Source organism: Hippocampus guttulatus, chromosome 1 (assembly GCF_054856545.1).
Source record: "Hippocampus guttulatus isolate MCC_2025c chromosome 1, RoL_Hgut_1.0, whole genome shotgun sequence".
In the NCBI taxonomy this organism is placed as follows: Eukaryota; Metazoa; Chordata; class Actinopteri; order Syngnathiformes; family Syngnathidae; genus Hippocampus; species Hippocampus guttulatus.
Genome location: NC_141261.1, coordinates 28,764,706 through 28,783,257, shown reverse-complemented (window position 1 = coordinate 28,783,257; position 18,552 = coordinate 28,764,706). Strand labels below are relative to the sequence as shown.

General features: G+C 43.4%; 1 protein-coding gene across 1 annotated transcript; it reads right to left on the bottom strand.

Annotated features, from left to right (window-relative positions):
• Window positions 1-483: 483 nt before the first annotated feature.
• Window positions 484-17,920, bottom strand: emilin3b (elastin microfibril interfacer 3b). The gene is made up of 6 exons (XM_086124758.1): window positions 17,519-17,920; window positions 6,348-6,470; window positions 5,196-5,515; window positions 4,763-5,109; window positions 4,345-4,692; window positions 484-3,383 (listed from the first exon to the last, which is right to left on the bottom strand). The coding sequence occupies exons 1-6, from the start codon at window positions 17,701-17,703 to the stop codon at window positions 2,262-2,264; spliced, it is 2,445 nt and encodes an 814-aa protein (XP_085980884.1). The 5' UTR covers window positions 17,704-17,920; the 3' UTR covers window positions 484-2,261.
• Between the last annotated feature and the right edge of the window lie 632 nt (window positions 17,921-18,552).

The following is an 18,552-nucleotide window of genomic DNA, read 5'->3' as shown; positions in this document are numbered from 1 at the left end:
TGCAATGACATAATTAAATAAAATGATGATCTGACGTTTCAATTCAAATAATTCGGGCGCGCTCGTCTTGGCCACCAGGAGGGTGAAATCCTGTCATATAGACAAACGAAGAAGAGAGTGTGTCTTCTTTATCTGTATTCACATTAGCTGTGTCCGAATGTGCACACGTTTCCCCTTATAGTGTACTATTAAAGGGTTACGCCATTTTGTAGGGCAGTCCGAATGTCCAGAAAGAACAAATGAAGTGCACTCAAAATTACTCACAATGTACTTGTAAAAGTAGTGAGTATTGATGATCAATCCGCAAGTTAATATAGATCACAATGCTTTGCGAGTACGAAAACAACATGGTGCAAGCACGAATATCAAGGTGATACAGTGACTACACACCACAGAAATAATTCATTTAATTCAATTGAAAATATGTACATCAAAAGAAACAAAATACAGTTTTAAATAAATATATTTTTTTTTATTCACAATAAATAGTATGAGATCTTAACGCGTGTGTCATGACTGGTATGGTTGTCACATACTATGCGACAAGAAGAACGTAGTGAGCTGGCTGTCCAAATAGCCAAACAGAATGGGGAAATTACTATATCGTGCTATACTGTATATGGTGCGGACTACTTAGAGAATGAGGGGGTTAGGGAATAAGGGTGGACATTCGGACACAGCCTTACTCTATATTTTCAGTCGCTCAATAAGATGTAATGTTAGTCTTATATTCTCAGAGGATAAAGAATATATGGCCGTGAGTACTGTGATGTTGTCTGTCTACATGTGTTGCAGCATCATTTGTCTTCAAATGTGCTTTGCTGAAGAGTTCTAACACTACCTCCTGGATGTTAATCATTAGCAAGTAAAATGTGTTTTCTATTTATGTTAGCATTAAGCTTGTGGGGCCTTTTTTAGGTGGTTGTTTGGTAGTTTCAAATACGTAACGTAGAATTCTCTTTTTTTACGTTTTGTTTTACAGCAAATGCCAACTCAATATCGTAACCTGAATCCCCTCTCTTGTTTTGATGTTTTTCGATAAATGCTCACTATTTGACAAAGGCTTATTGTGTATTGATTTGAGCTCACTATCACCATACATTGCTTATGTCTCAAGTTTGTGCTCAAAAGTCAAAGCAAAAATATCAGCGGAACGAATTTCGTTGGGGCACTTATATCTCCAGTGGTATATATTGTGTTATATAAACAAATACATCAGTACGTACTGATGTATACCTCAGTTGTTGTTTTTTTGTTTTGTTTTTGTTTGTTTGTTTTTAACCAGTTTTACCGCTTGTCCTCATCAGGATTCTGGTCGAGGTGAGGCCCATCCCGGGTGACATGGGTGACAGGCCGAGGCCATCCTTGGACGGCAGTCAATCACACTTAATCAATACCCTGTTTGCTTACATGAGAATAGATAGTGCAAGCCTATTTGGCATTAATATTGCTCCACAATGAAAACATAATAAAACATGGCAAAACACCCCATAATAAAAGCTTAAAATCTAATATAAACTCAATAGCTGCTCTGCTGTATAAGTATTGGCCTCAGGGATAAATAAAATTGTAATTAATTAAGGAGCGTAACTGAGGCTCACTTTTTGCTGGATGTTATGACCCTCATTTATCAGACAATAAAACGTACACGCCCCAATGTTCTTTCAATGCACAACACTAGGGAGTTTGGGATTTTATTTCTCAGACAATAATGTGTTGTCTCCCATATTTATAGTACATTAAAACCTGCAGCAATCAAAACGAATTCATACCACTGCCAGTGGAAAAAAGTCCTATTTTTAACTTGTGTACAATCAAATGTTTTTGAACACGTAAATAGCACCACATTGATATCAAAACCACACAACCACACAAAAGGTATTGAATGTGCTTGTCAAGAGAAACCCGTAGCAACGTCTTAGTTCCAGGTTGTTCATTTTCTTTAGCATTTTCACACTTGACTTCGACTACAATGTCATAGCAATATGTTGAACAACTTCATATAAGTTAAAAAGATGAGAAACGCGGTGGCCACAGCCATAGGTGTGTCTTTGAAATGTGTATGTGTACTTCTCAAGCAGGTCATTTGGAGGCACTGTGGTGGCGGGCTGATGGAAAATGGCTTTCACCCCTCCAATTAATTTGCATGTGTGCAGAGGAGAGGGAAGGTCAAAGTGGGGAGGAGGAAAAAACATCATTCGAGCCTCAATTTCTTTCCTGCTGTTTAGGCTCAGATGCTACTGGTCTACTTTTGGGCTTACTCATTCCTTTGGCACATTGTCTTTGACTTCCCCTTTCAGCTCAGCGTGCTGCTCTGAATGGACGGTGAGGGTGCCGTTTGCCTGCGCCAGGTAGGAGTCCGAGTGTCTCTCAAGTTCTGCCCTGATCCTCTCCAGCTGCTCTGCCAGCTCCCCCAAGCTCTTGCACTGGCCCTCCACCTGGCTCAACCTGCTGTCAACGTCCTTTACCTCCTCCTGAACTTCTTTTTCCTTGCTCCAGCAGCCTTGAAGCCCCCCGGTGAGTTGTCTCTTCAAGGCCACGAGTTCTCCCTTCAGCTGGGCCAGACGCCTCTCCCCGGCCCCCAGGAGAGACGCTTGGTGGCCCACTAGTTTGGTAATTCCTTGCACCTGACTGACTAGCTGCTGTTCCCGCTGTTCCCATGAGGAGTTGGCATGGCCCACTTCACTCGCAATAAAACTAATAGAGTCCTTTAAACCCTTGAGAGTGCGGTTCACGGAGTTGATGTTGACCTTCAGCAGGGTGATCTCGCCATAGACGGAGTCGCCTGCCTCTTCTTGGGCGATCCGCAAGAGCAGGTTCTTCAGTGTGCTGTTCAGACGCTCCAGCTGGTCTGAATGAGAGTCCAGACGATCTGTCATCTTATTCTCCATGTCCTCACACGCCCCCTCCACTTCACTGCCTCTGACACCCCCTGCTGGAGGAGTGGAAGATGAACAGGAGGAGGTGCAGAGGAGTTCCAGGTCTACGAGGCGTTTTTCGATGCCATCCAGATTGCCATCTAATGTTCTCCTCACGGACTCGATATCTGTTTCCAGCGGCGGGACCACCTGGCCCTCCAAGAGTGCTGGTGCAGTGGCGTTGCTCAGCTCCTCTACAGCCACAAACAGCCTCTCCTCCAGGGCCTTCAACTTGTCATCCAGCATGTTCTTGAATCCATCGAGGCCACCGGGGAACCCCGACATGCCATCGGCTCCGCCTTCTGTCAAATTTAGTCGGTCTTCCAGGTCCACCAAGCGGGTCTCGATCAGGGTCTCTATATGGATGCTCTGCTCACTGAGTGTTGATTGAAGCTGTCGCTGTGATTCTGTGAGACCTTTAACCGACTCCTCCAGTAGCAGCACACGCTGAGAGAGGCTGTTCACCTGAAATGATCAAGAACTGTTCAGATCAAGTGAAAAATCGGTACAATTTTGATCTGAGGTAGTTCTTGATAAGGCTATCATTTTATTCATAAAGCAGCTCATTTTTCTTGGTTTTGGGGTCGCTGATAACATGGTTCAAATGCCTTGTAATGGAACCATTGACAATATTGACTTGACTCAAGTCCCTGTAAAGTGAAAATAAATATCTTCTAAATTTGGCACACTACAGAGAAGAGTGATGTCAAGAACCCTGCCAAATGTTTAAAATCCTCAAGTATATCAATGTTTCAAATCATATAAAATATCACGCCTCTGCTCTCAAATGTTAAACTGCAATGTGCAGAAAAATGGATGGTCTGTCATGCTACTACACATCACTGTTTCAAACGCAAGAATATATCCACTGAGAATCACCGGCGGCTGGAATATATCCCACTGAGTCATCACGGGGGCTTTCCACTCCACGACAAGAGGGTCTAGTCATCAGCTCACTCATGAGCTAACAGGCTTTGGCCTAGTAGTAACAATTAAGCAACTTGCAGTCGATCCACTGAATGACACTGCTCAAGTTCTTATTTAGTGAGGATGAGGGGAAATATACACGACACCCTAGCGCCATGCCCAAAATAATGAAGAAAACCAAAACGGTGCAGTACAGTTTACCGCTATATCGCTACAATTCGTGACACAACATTGTTCTTTCTTGAAACGAAATCAATAATGGAATGTACAAAGTGTAAAAAAAAAAAAATCTCCAAATTCACTTTACAGGGTCCCTAACAAATAATTAAATATGACAAATTTTTAAAATCTTTTTTCTCAAGAAAACAAATGTGTAAATTCTTAATTTATTAGGATTAACCCATTGAGATGTCTGGGGATCCGCATAAAAAAATAAAGACAAAAAAAATAAAGGACTGTCAAACATTTACTTTGGATGTGACTTTTCCTTTTTCAATACCTGTCCACAGCAGCTCTCTGTGAGCGTTAGGCCTTGGATCTGAGCCTGCAATGAGCCCAACTCCGCCCTCAGTCCAGTTTCTCTTCCATCAAGGGACTGTTGCATCTGTTCTCGGCCATCCATGTGTTCCCTGTGACACTGTCTCTGCACAGCCCCTATCTTCTCCTCACACTGGTTCTCCAGACGAGAGAGTCGCTGTTCAAATCCATCCAAGATCTCAGCCTGGATCCCGGCCAGTTTAGCCTCGAGGATGGTGTCCAGATGAGCTGAACTGTGGCCAGGGAAGGGCCTTCCTCTTGCTCCTTCCAGCAGTCTCTTGAGCTGCCCGTCATGGCCTAAGACCATTCCCTAAAGAGGGATACGTTTCAATCAGGGAAAAGCCATCGTCACATTTAACTGTTTAACATGTGGCACAAACCTGGATCTCCTCTAACATGTGAGTCTTGGCTCGCAGCTCATCCTTGACTTCTGTCACTCTCCCCGCAAGATCTCCAAATCTGTTGAAGCTTTCATCCCCTCGCAGTACACCAGGAGTCCCTATTGGGATGACCCCAAATCCCACAGCTGAGTCAGGCCCACGCGGTGTGCTGGGAAGCAGCGATACCAGGATCTTGTTGGTGTCTTCCCAAAGCGATGTGCGCAGTCGCTCTTCCAGGCCGGCCACCATCCCGTTGAGTGAGTCGAAGCCCAGACTGAGGCGCCGTAAATCGTCCTCCATACGGTCCAAACGTTCGCCGCTCACACCGGAAATCCCAAAATTGTTGCCTGTTTTTCCATTGATTGAAGGACAATACAAAAGACTTGGTCTGATGCAAAAGCATTGACGTTTTTGACTTCTTATTCATTCTCACCAGTATTTGTTTTTCCATTGTCCACAGGCAGCCGTCCACTGGGTATTGGTCTGTGATCATGTAGGTTGGGGTCGGGTTTGCTCGGCTCCAGCTGTGCGCCGCCGGGCTTCTGGTCAACGGGGACTCTCGGGCCATGAGGAACACCCATTATCCCGGGGCGATGGGGCAAAGCAGCTGCTTTGAGAGGAGGTACCATGTCAGGCAGTGAGGTGGGTCCGTCATAGCAATTGTCTCCAGAGTAGCCAGGGCAGCATCTCCACTCCAGCTCAGTCACCGTTTTATAACCCACTTTGTATGTTGGTTTGTGGAATGACCGGTACCTAAAAGGGATAAATGAGCTCATTCACCTTCAGGCATTATTTGTGTTGTCATGTTGTTTCAAACCGCTAATTCAGTCTTTGTTTGAACTCATTATTACAGATGAGTCAGGGGAGAGGACAGAAAGACGAGAGGGGCATGGCAAAGATAAAGGGATGTAGTCATTGTCTGTGGGATTAAACAGGGATTAGGGGGAGATTAGGAGATTAGTCTGAAGTGTAATGTAAATGATGTGGTTTTAGGACTGGGAGATTGAACCAGGGTCATTATTGCATGCTAGTGTTACCTTTTGTTAAAATTGGATTTCTTTTGAATTGTTTGATTTGGAATCATCTTTGTCTCATCACGCACGCGCGCACACACACACACACACTGATCTGAGTCATCTTTTATGGAGGAAAAAACCTCTTCTTTAATTTCCCTTGTGAGGGACAGAATGTTATTCCAAATGGGCCCTTTTGGACAAATCAGGCTAACTCATGACATGCATTCAGTCTCAGACACCACTTTTCCCTCTGATTTATCCAATGTTCGTCTGTAGAACAAGCAAGTAAGTAAGCAGTGCACCTAATCAGATGATTCAGTATACAGGACGTGTGTGTGTGTGTGTGTGTGTGTGTGTGCGTGGGTGTGTGGGTGCGTGTGTGTGTGTGTGTGTGTGTGTTCAATTTCCATTCATCTGCTCTGTGTGGAATAATGTTTTTTTTAACACCAGAGGGCAGCCTTGATGCAGTTTTTTCCCTTCTCCCTCTTACATGTGAGGTAATTGATGTCATGTTACCGGCACATTTTTCCTTATTTTATTTTTTTTTATACATTTGAGTGTAGGCGTACATGATAACAGGACACTTCTGTCCCCAGATACACTTGGTTGTGTACTCAGCCTTCACGTATGTCGCTACTCCATCCTGCATTGTGCATGTGATGTTCCTCTGGACCACATAGGCACAGTGATTTCTGCAAGGAGAAGAAAGGGAAATTTGAATTTAATATTGTATAAGAAGATTCATCCAAAGGCCTCTGCTTATACAGCTGCATGTGATGAGGACATGTCTTCCTGATGCATTTGTCATCCAAAATGAAACCTTCATGAGTTCATAATAATTCTTCAATATTGTCGTTTCCATCTGTTCTTCAAAAGAAACAACAGTGGACATGCCATCATGCTGCTCTGCGTATGCAAGACAGAAAACAGGAACACAGTTCAGCTCTTAAGAATGCTGAGATTACAGTCATTACCCGTAAAATAGTTTTTGCATCATGTTGGACCTAAATCCTCTCTCCTTCCCTCATCCTTGCCAGAAGAGCGACTACAACACCAGAGTGTTCCACCGTGCAGCACAGGAAATGATTTTCTGCACTCTTCAGACTCTCATGTGAACAGTTTCTCTCATTCAGCAGGGAGTATTTAGCAACACATGCGGCCCTTAATATTGCTCTGCAGCTGTTACGGAGAAGGCCGTGTTTTTGGAGGAGCAGCGACTAACACGGGGGCTGTGCTGGCCCAATATGTTCTGAGTTAACAGGTTAAGAGGGTGAACAGGCAGAAGGGCCTTTTACAATCTGTGAGAAACTTTTCCCTGCTAACTGTGTTGACGGTGTTTGTGTGTGCACCCCATCATCTCATGTGCAGATGTCACAATGAGTCATGCAACCTGCTGCCAGGTCGAGCGTGGTAAAAGAAGTTGCATTTGGTGAAGCCACAAAAAGGGCAGGCAAGCCAGGTAAGCGCCAAGGGACAGGGACGGCTCCAGAATTGTTTTTTTTCTCTCATGGGGCTAAAGGGGGGGCTTCAGTGATGCATCGGGGGACTGAAAAAAATAGTTGAAATATGTTTTCGAATATCGAATACAACACTGAGAGAGGCTTAACTGAGGCTACGCAGATTTTTGACGGGATATTCTTGAGCAAGATCACAATCAAAACCATTTTACGGTGATGGCCAGGAGAACAATAAATGATAGTTTGTCCATGTAAATTCCAAACAAATAGGTTAGGTGTCCATGTCGATTTACAGCAACATAATAAGCACCTCACAGTCCATATGGTAAGCATTGTGATGTATGTTTGTGTGTCGTTAAGGGTTGACAAAAAGCCTTTATGGCCTTACGGCTGATTGGGAGCAGGCGCTGCATGTGCAAATGTGAAGTCTCACTGTAAGACTGCTTTCATGCGTCTGTCAAAGTGTTTTGCATCTGTGGGTGGTATTTCATTGTTGTGTCTTATATGTTGCGGCCTTTGCAACCTGGCCATCCTGGAAGGGGATCTCTTCATCTGTGATCCCTTCTCAAGGTTTCTTCTTCTTTTCCCAAAAGGGGTTTTGAATTTTTCCTTGCCCGGTTGGGGGTTTAGATCAGAGGATGTCGCTCATCTTTGTCAACTGTGGGTTTTTGAACCCCTTTGAGACTCGTTTGTGATTAAGGGCTATTCAAATAAACTTGACTTGACCTGACTTTGACAGGAAGAAGGACGTCCTACTTTTATTGGTTGCATGTGCACATCGTAAACAGGTGTAACCCAGCAATAGAGTATTTTATTTCTATATCTCAGCGCACGCACACACACACACACACACACATGCTTTATCTCTTCAACTAGCAAATCACTGTACCCAAACTGGCTGCAACTTTGTTTTTGTTTATTTTAGTCAACAGGGAGAAGAATAGATGACTTCTCTAATCTGGAGTGATCTAAAATTAGATGTACTGTATATGAGGAGAGCTATTGCCCTATGGGTGCTATTTTCACACACAAGTTCAAAACCAATATAGCTTAAGGAAGACTGCCGTTCCACTGCATATATGACATTTGCCTTTGTGATCACTGGTGACAAATGAGAATGACTGGCCACACATGAGTAAGTGTCAAGACCAAAGGCACAATGGACCTTTCAATTTATTGGCAGGGTCTGACAGTGTGATAAGTATGAGAAGAAAAAAAAGCCCTGGTGGAAAAGGATGCTGTCGAACCATCCCTCCATCAATCCATCTATTTTCTCATCCTTTTGTCCTTACAAGTCGCCTTTGGGCAGTAACCAGGGTACACCCTGAACTTGTTGCCAGCCAATCGCAGGGCACACACAGACAAACAACCATTCCCGCTCACACTCACACCTCGGGACAATTGAGAGTGTTCCATGAACCTGCCATGCATATTTTTGGAATGTGTGAGGAAACCGGAGTACCCGGAGAAAGCCCACGGAGACACGAAGTGAACATGCAAACTCCACATAGAAAGGCCGGAGCCGTAATCGAACCTTACAACTCTGCACTGTGAAGCCATTGCCCACCATGCCGCCCAATCTGTCAATCCAGCTAATAAATTCTAAAAATAACTGCTGCTGTTTAGGAATGATCTATGCTGTCTATTGGGTTCATATTGCTCTTCTCACTTAGCCAGTAGTCACATGTAAAATTAGATCATCGGTCATCCCTCGCTTATATCACGGTACACCTTTTGCAGGTTTCGTCCATCACAGATTTTTTTTTTTAACTGTACTTGTATTGGGATTTTGCAGTGATTATTTTTCACATTGTGTGTTACTGCAGACTCATGTAGCGATAAGCGCAAGCCAGAGAGAAAGAGAGTTGAAAGGCAGACAATGTCCAAAGTTTGGGATCATTTCACAGAAATAAAAGACATTTCGGTCAAGTACTTTTCTCCTCCTTAGCTCACAGCAAATGTGTCTCATGACAGGTGACGTTGTACCACCAAGTGCCAAAAACTGATTCCGACACAGGACCCGATGCGCTGAGCCAGCACAATACGCTGAAGTTCAAAACCACAAATAAACAAGGCAAAAAAAAAAAAAAAAAGAGACCAGAAAGTAAAAGAAAAGCTCAACGTTGAGCTTGGCGGCCGTAACGAGCTGCCTTTCTCTTAGAACCGTGACTCAACAAATTGCAAAAAATATGAATTGTTTTTCATCGAGGATAAAGAATATATGCCTGCAAGTATTGTTATATTGTCGTTCTATACTGTATGTGTTGTGCACCCAGCTCAAAAATCCTTTGCCTCAAGAGTTATAACACAAATGCGATTGATGCCACTCATTTTACTGTCTGTGATTTTTCTCATTGTGTGTTAGAATAAAGCTAACTGAAGGAAAAGTGTGCTTCTCTATGTTTATGTTAATTTTGACAGTAAACTTCAAATAGGAGTTGCAATAAACAGCTTGTAGCCCATTTTGAAGAAGCCTTCACTATTTGCCAAACTCCTTCTTGTTGTGAAGGCACTTGAGTTGCGTTCATTTCCCATACGGTGCTCATACCTCAATTTTTTTTCCTCACCTCAAAGCAAAAAAATTGACCGAATGACAGTTTTAATCTCAAGTATCTCATAAATCGGGTCACTCAAAGCACCACTGTCGTCTGCAGGTCTTCCCATTCACAGCAACAGCATAGCTTTCAAGACAGATATGACTTTCTGTGCATTTCATGACTGGAGAACACCAGTTGCACATTCTATCGGAACCACCCATCTGACCTCATGCTAAAAGTCATTCTCAAGCGAGTGAAAGTGTCCTCCCAATCACAGCATGCCATACCCGTTCCAACTCCAATCAACAACAAAGCACTCCTCACATCCTTCTGCCACGCAGGAAGAGATACGCTTCCCATTTCCCTCGTCGCTGCAGGTCCGCACAAAAATATTGTCCTTCGTCACTTTTTTTTTCCACCACGAGCCCCATCCCACTGTCAATATTTCCAGTCTAGCATTACACTTGTAAGCTGGCTTACTGCGTCTCCCAGGGGGAGAGAGGAATTCCTATCTTGAATTTTCACGTGCAGTGTTTTTGGCAAATATTGCTACTGGACCTGGTCTCTTTGCACAGTTCAACACAACCTTCCAAAGGCCCCCCTTTTCACATAACTCTTCTGTAGTCCCTCTTAAAAATTTGCAGACAATCTTGTCTTAATTAGAGGCACATGCACACTGTCCTGCCTCTGTCGGTATTTCTGATTTTGCTCATTTGATGACTTTGAGAAATTCTCGTCTGTTCTCTCGTCATCTTTTCTCTTGTTCTCTGAGCCGCTTCTTTTCTCAGTTTGTGTTTTGACAGGTCGGCACCAACGCGCCCACCTTCCTCATTATTTCCTCGACCCTCACCTGCAGGGATCTTGACTCAATGAGCGAACCCTGACACTTTATGACAGGAGTGGGCTGGATGAAAAAAATGACTACATCTTTAATGGATCCTTTGGCAATTACTAAGGGGCTGACTGAGTCTTGAGGATCATTTAGTCAGTTGGTTAATTCGACTTGAAATCACCTCGGTTTCTTCCATTTTTTGACTTGCAACTGGTGTAAAGGCCCCGGGTCGGCCTTGTATGCCTTGCAATAGCAATGCTGTCTTGCTCATCTATATTTTCTGCTTTTTTTTCTTGTGGTTCTCCATTTACATTTTTGCATTTGACAGGAATCATGAAAGGTTTTGTCTATTTGTGCTTTCTATTACTTAACACTGTAATACGTGAACACCACACACCATTGACTTTTTTCTTTTTATTATCCTCAGGCATTTAGCAAAGCACATAATCTTCTTAGAGTAAGAATACTTTTCAGTGTTTCTCGAAAGAAAAGAGGTTACAAATCGGACTTGCTTATAAGGATTACTGCTTTGTGATGGATGTGGGAGTGTAACCAAAACTGGTGCAATGCCATACTTATGATTTGTTTGTATGATCAATTCTGTATAAATTTCTCAAAATAATGGTATAGTCAAGGTTTTTCAACTTATTTTAGCATAGCTCGTTACCGTGCACGTGTAGTAATGTTCTCTGTATACTTTTTAATGCTTTTTTTTCTACCAGTGACAAAAAAAATCACAATTGTCATTGTACAGTATATGTCAAAAATAATTTAACAGTGTAAAAAAGAAGTCATTCCTTTCCATCCATCCATTCATTCTCTTTCACTTACTTAGGTCAGGTTGTGCAGCATGAGCGTGAAACCCAGGCTTCCCTTCTCTCCAGCCACTCTTCTCTCGAGAAGAGTTGGAGATTCGTTTCGATTCAATTATTATTATTTTTTTATTTTTATTTTTGCATTCTTATCTTTATTCGCTCATTGGTGGGAGGTAATCACATGATTCTACTGCCGCTTAGTGATTAGTGGGCTCCCGTCCATTTGGACTTTTATGTTTCATTGCCTTAAAATCGGGGCGGCCCGGAACGGTGGTTAGCGCGTTGACCTCACAGGGCAGAGGTACTGGGTTCAATTCCAGCTCTGGCCTCCCTATGTGGAGTTTGCATGTTCTTCCTGGGCCTGCGTGGGTTTTCTACGGGTAATCCGGTTTACTTCCACATCCCAAAAACATTCATGGCAGGCTAATGGAACACTCGAAATTATCCCTAGGTGTGCATGTGAGCGTGGATAGTTGTTCGTCTCTGTGTGCTCTGCAATTGGGTGGCAACCGGTTCAGGGTGTCCCCCGCCTACTGCCTGAAAACGGCTGGGATAAGCTCCAGCATGTCACGCGACCCTTGGGAGGATAAAGCGGATCGGAAAATGGATGGGTTGATGTCTTAGAATTGGTTGGTGGTCTTAATTGAATTCCTTATTCACATAACATATCCGATATGTTTGGTTCTCAGATTAATCATTCTGTGTGCAAATGTGTGTTCAAAGGGGAAGAGATTTATCTAAAAATAAACAACAACAAAAAAATTCTGGAATGACATTTGTTAAAATTGAGAGTAGAACGTTAGTAAAATGATCTGTGAAACAATATTACACTGCATACATGTCTGATATGTATGGTGTTCGGATTAACCATTCTGTGTGCAAATGGGTTTTGAACTGTGACAGTTTTCCAAAAATAAAAATAACAATTTGATAGTAGAACATGAGTAAAATAATGTGTGAAAAAGAATAAAAAAATCTCTCACTGGCCTCCACCTCTGTTTAGATTTTTAAGAAACCGCCACGCCTGAGGAAGAGCAATCACTCTGAGACAGAATCTTTGACTGATGAGGTGTCAATAGTTTGGCTATGCATTCAGCAACACACTGGTCACGAGCACACCCTCGCTGACAGTGGCTGATCTGATAGTTTGGGGTTCAGGAGCTTTGCTGAAACTGTTGGAATATCCACCTCTGGAAAGTGAAAAAAAAAGTCAATTTCTCATTTGCTCACAACTGGGTTTAGTGCTAGTAAAATGAAGCAATGAAAGGAAACTTGATGCAGCTGAAGATTTCACAACCGACACATCTGCTCGGCAAGTTAATGCATGTTTCACCTCTTTTTGAATTTTTAATTGATTGCACATTCCCCAAAAAAGTAAACTTCACATCGCTGTGTGTTCCAAACACTTGATTATCGACCACTGTGAAAAAAATAACACTTTGGTTCCTTCCATGCAGGCCACTGCTGCAGATTGAAAATGCTATGTTGTAGGTCCCTCGTCAGTAATGGCTATTCAGAATCATCAACACCCTAAGCCAGCTTGTCCAGGATGTAGTAGTCAGAAGTAATGTATTCTTTGTTGTTGTGATTACTCCTTAAAGGATGCAGTAGGCAGAATGGTTAGTTCAGTATGGAACCAGCGCCATACATTTTCAAAGTTGCCTTTATCTGCTCTTTCCCACATACATTTATAAAATAAGCCTCCGGGTGTATCGGATAAATAAATGACTGTTAGATGAAGGTCATCTCTTTCATGCCAGTCGTAGACTAAATTCAAAGATACAGTAAGCAGGCAAGGAGCTTAAGCCTAACAACTGCAGGGAGGGGGAAACATTAGCCCGTTCTCCCTTCAAAGGTAACAAAAACTTTCCTGGCCACATCGCTGCAGCGCATGGATCTACACTTTAGCCCTTGTTTATTTATGCAAAGCCGAGCTATGATCCGGAGCTTCATATTTAAAGGAAGCATATGTGCCATGAGTAGGAAAGGGCAACTTTCCCACAATTCTACTGCTTAAAATAGCCTACTTGTCCCAGTGACTTCAAACCGAAGTTAATGAATCTGCAATCTACTGTTTTGTTGGCATACAGGCATGGCAGCATGTCCATCATCAATTGTAAATAAACAGCAAAGCTCATTGAAATGCTGAAGATGTTATCAATGCAGAGGGTGATGAAAGCGGAACATATGATGAAAAATAGCTGCGAGGTGAAGAGGGAATTTTACGAACCAGCCTTTGTGGCCCACAAGCTGGGGTCTGGCTCTGCACTGGACACTCAACACACACTTACAACAACAGCCGATAACCCTTGACCATGACCACCTCCGTGGCCTTTACCACTCCTGCACCCCCCGGTCTCGAGCCCCATGCATCATTGAAAAACCTTTGGCTAAATCTTTGACCAGATCAGTGATGGCATGTGCCATCTGCTTGCATCCTAATTGATCTATACAACCCTCAACCCTGCCAGGGGACAGTGTCCCACCTGTTGTGTATTAGCGGTCCACTGGTACGTTGTCATGATGACAAATGCGCATGAGGCTTTTTTCTTTTTTCTTTTTTTTTGGGGCTGCACTCTTCCTGTCAGTACTCTACAGTATCAGGCATGTATAATACCGTTTGTGTGATCACTGATCACGGTCTTGAAATAGAAATAGAACAACATACATCAAGTCAAGTCAAGTACAACTTTATTGTCAAATGCAATGTATGATAATAAAGTTGTACTTAACTTGACTTGATGCACGTTGTTCTATTTCTATTTCAAGACCGTGATCAGTGATCACACAAACGGTATTATACATGCCTGATACTGTAGAGTACTGACAGGAAGAGTGCAGCCCCAAAAAAAAAGAAAAAAGAAAAAAGCCTCATGCGCATTTGTCATCATGACAACGTACCAGTGGACCGCTAATACACAAGTCATAGTCAAGTACAACTTTATTGTCAAATGCAATGTATGATAAAGTTGTACTTAACTTGACTTGATGCACGTTGTTCTACTTCTATTTCAAGACCGTGATCAGTGATCACACAAACATTATTAAACGTGACTGATACTGTAAGTGTACATGAACACACAATCGCATTGGAGCACACTTTGATACGTATTTAGCATATGTGGGTTATTTCGAAACACTGTACCTCCTCCAATCGCAGCAGCAGGGCTGATTTATTTCTAGAGGTGGTCTTACGCCAATGGTCAAGGTAGGTCAACCGTCTTTTATAACGGCTATAGTTAGACTTGCAAGTACATGTCGCGGATTATCACCCTGACAGCAAGCAATTACTTACTACTATAGATCAATAAAACTATAAAGTCAGGTTCATTTGCCAATCAGTGGTGACAAGCTTGAAAAGGTACAAGGTAAAAAATGTAAGCCATGCTCATACAGGCTCAATTAAGGGGTCTATTGTGATCAGAGTTCCGTAATATTCTTTATTAATATTAAATATAATATTAGGTAATATCCATCCATTTTCCGAACCGCTTGATCCTCACTAGGGTCGCAGGGGGTGCTGGAGCCTATCCCAGCCATCTCCGGGCAGTAGGCGGGGGACACCCTGAATCAGTTGCCAGCCAATCGCAGGGCACACAGAGACGAACAACCATCCACGCCCACACTCACACCTAGGGACAATTTAGAGCGTCCAATCAACCTGCCATGCATGTTTTTGGAATGTGGGAGGAAACCGGAGCACCCGGAGAAAACCCACGCAGGCCCGGGGAGAACATGCAAACTCCACACAGGGAGGCCGGAGCTGGAATCGAACCCGGTACCTCTGCACTGTGAAGCCGACGTGCCAACCACTGGACTTCCGGGCCGCCCTATTAGGTAATAATAATAAGAAAATAAATTTCATTTGTAATGTACTTTACATTTCAAGAAAATCTCATAGTGCTATTGAGTTTAAAAATGCTTAAAACTAAGCAACATAATTTAAGGAATTACAAGGTTGCAGCAGACACTAGTTAAAATTTAAAAAAAGAGAAGAAATAAAGAAAAATTGAAAAAGGCTAACAAGCAAATAAGCTTTTAGGAAACAATTAAAAAAAGAAAAGTGTTGAGGTCCAAACTTTGAGGAGCCCTGAGGGACTCCGGGAGTGCGTTCAAGAGCCACGGAGCCACTGACTGAGGGCCCTCTCTCCCGTAGTGACACGCTTAGTCTTGGGCTCGTGGAGGGAGTGGGTGCTGGAGTACTGGTGGCTTCCTGGGGAGGTACGTGGGTTTAGAAGCTCATAAAGTTATGTGGGTGCATTTCCATGGAGACACTGATGGGTAAGAAGATGCTTCCATTTTTGTAGGATCCTGCTAATCAGCCCAATGAGGATTGATTTGTAATAGTCCAGCCTGGAGGAGATCAAGGCATCAGGTTCAGAAAGGGAAACAAGGGGTTTGGCAATGTTCTTGAGGTGATAGATGGAAACTTCAGTCAGATGGTGGATGTGGATGGCAAAGGAAAGGTGAGAGTCAAACTTGACTCCCAGATTTGTGGGTGTGGGGGAGAGGGGAATGTTGTGGCAAGAAATAGTGATACATGTGATGGGAGAAACCTGAGTTTGGTGTGGAATTCCAATTTGGATGACTTCCGCTTTGGTGCTGTTAGCTGGGGGATGTTTGCTGTCAGCCATCTTTTGTAGACAGTCATAAAGAGCAGTTGTTGTGACTGATGGGGATGAGAGGTCCACTTTAAGATGTAGCTGAGTGTGATCGGCAGTACAGTGATAGTGATCACTGTCCCTATATGGATAAATTCAACCAAGGGAAACATATAAAAGGAAAAGAGGACCGGCCTGAGAATTGACCCCTGTGGCACCCCACAAGCGACCGAAGAGACCAATGATAATAATAATAATATTAATAATAAAAAATAATAACGATGATGTGAGAACACTGCTACTTATATAACTAGTTCAAATTGTAGTAACCATGAGCCAGTGGAATCAAGTTTTTTGATATTAAGTATTGCCTCAAATAGTCTGCCGATGGATGGAAATTAATGAAATGCTATAGAGAATGAGTATGAGCTGCTTATAAGCAAAAGTTAATTGCATTATTGTTATTTCATGTTGTATTGTTGCAAAACATTGCACTTGGAGCATACTGTCGTGCTTAACCTTTTGGAAGATCTACTAAATCATGATTTTCATGTTACAATATGGGCTAAAATATGGCCTTTCTGAAAGGTATGGATGAACCTGTAAAGAAAAGAATGGATGAATGTTGGACCATTAGCGGGTGCTGACCACAGGGTGTGGGATGCTGGGTTGTCCTATTTGGAAATGGCACATGGCAGGACTAAGGCTGTATTTTTTAAGGCATTTCGAGTGAAGCAGCAGGTAGCTGGGGAGCTGTCCAAAGCCATAACCATTGTCAGGGAAGCCAAGCAAGAGAGACAGGAGGGGGAGGGAAAAAACAGGCCAAATATTCATGACACTCAAATGACAAAGCATGTCACAGTGTTGTGATATTACTTTCTGCTTTGTACTGTAACCGCCGAAAACACATCAGCCTGGAATATAAGGCTGCTACATGTGACCTGTTCTCTGATTGGAAACAGAACTTGCTTCATCTCATTTGAATAATGCAAGGTAATTAACGCTGGGACGCCAGTAATCTGCAGTCTCTGGATATTTCTATTGATAGGCCGTAAATTGCAGCATTCCCTTCGGACAGAGGGTGCCCAGCTGTACTATAAAGACTCCATTTAACGGAGTCCCTCCGGCCACCCAGCCCCACCCCCACACGCACCAAGTGAGGAATCAGCCCACTTGTCATCAGCTATGCGCCAAAAAGACCCAAAACATGGTCTTTCTTTGTCATTGTTGATCTTATATTGCTCCCCAAGTACAGCTGGTTTTAGGTGTGAACTACAAAGAAAGAGGCCAAAACAGAGCGTCAATTCAAGGATCAATGACAAAACCGATGTCATAACTAAAACCATACTTCTGCAAAGGAATGCTCAAAGTGACCTAGTGATTCTCAGGGGTGCAACAGTGGGACAGCCCCCTACTTGGTAATAGTAACTCACTGGATAGAGTAATCTCGGGTAAAGATGAATGACAATGACACCTAGGTCAAAAGGAGAGCACTTACTTGTGTCTGGTCATAGGCTTGTTTGGGATGTGCTGAGGGTTGAGTCCAGTCTTGAACATGTTGTATCTGTAGCCATAAAAAGGATTGACATGACCGCCGTAGAAAGTTCCTTTGCTGTCCACCGCCAAGATGAACACTCCCAGGAGACAGACCGGCACGAGCACCTGGCGCAATTTGGCATTCATTGTTTTAGCCTGCCTTCCTATTAATCCCACAGTCTGGAAAAGGAAACTGGCCGCAGAAAAGAAATGAAGGCTGATGAGTGAGAGCTTTGTAGGCTCCTTGGGGTTGTGTTCTGAAGTTCCTCAGACCTTGCGCTATCTAATTCAGACGTGGAGTCCAAACAGATGTCACATCGGCAGCATCACGCCCCTGTCGCCTTCAGCTTGTACACGAACCACACCATACACACACATCGAACAGAGGGGGGAGGAAGGAGGCTTTTGAGGCTCAAGAGGGAGGGGAGAGAACAGCACAAAGGTGTGCTGGAGGAGGGCAGTGGAGAGATAGTGAGGGTGTCTCCAGAAACACACACAGACACACACACACACTCACACACAAACACACACGCGCGCGTGTGTGGGAAGCCGCTGTCGAGGTTCAGCCCTCCTTGTACACAGCACGAAGCATGAATGAGTGTGGGTGTGAGCAAAAAGCAGCGTCTGAAGGGGGAAGGCAGAAAGATAGACTTCATTTGCATAACCCACCCCAAATCCAGCCTGGCTGCAGCACATAAGCAAGAGGAGGAATTGGTGTTCGTTCTGTTTTACTCCATAGTTGTGTATTTACTCGCGATTTGCTTGAGTCTATATCGGCGAGTAGTTGCTGTACATCACTCTTTACTCTCAGTGGGTGCTGCCATGTGCATGGATGATGTCGAGCAACACACAATGGACCTCCTCCTTGCTTCACCACAGTCACTCGCTCACTGATGAACAATCCAGCCCTCCCCTCACCCATGTGCCAATGCACTTTCACGTCCTTCATGCCAAATTTCTTTCGTTGCCTTTATAAAATTTGCTCTACGGGAATTT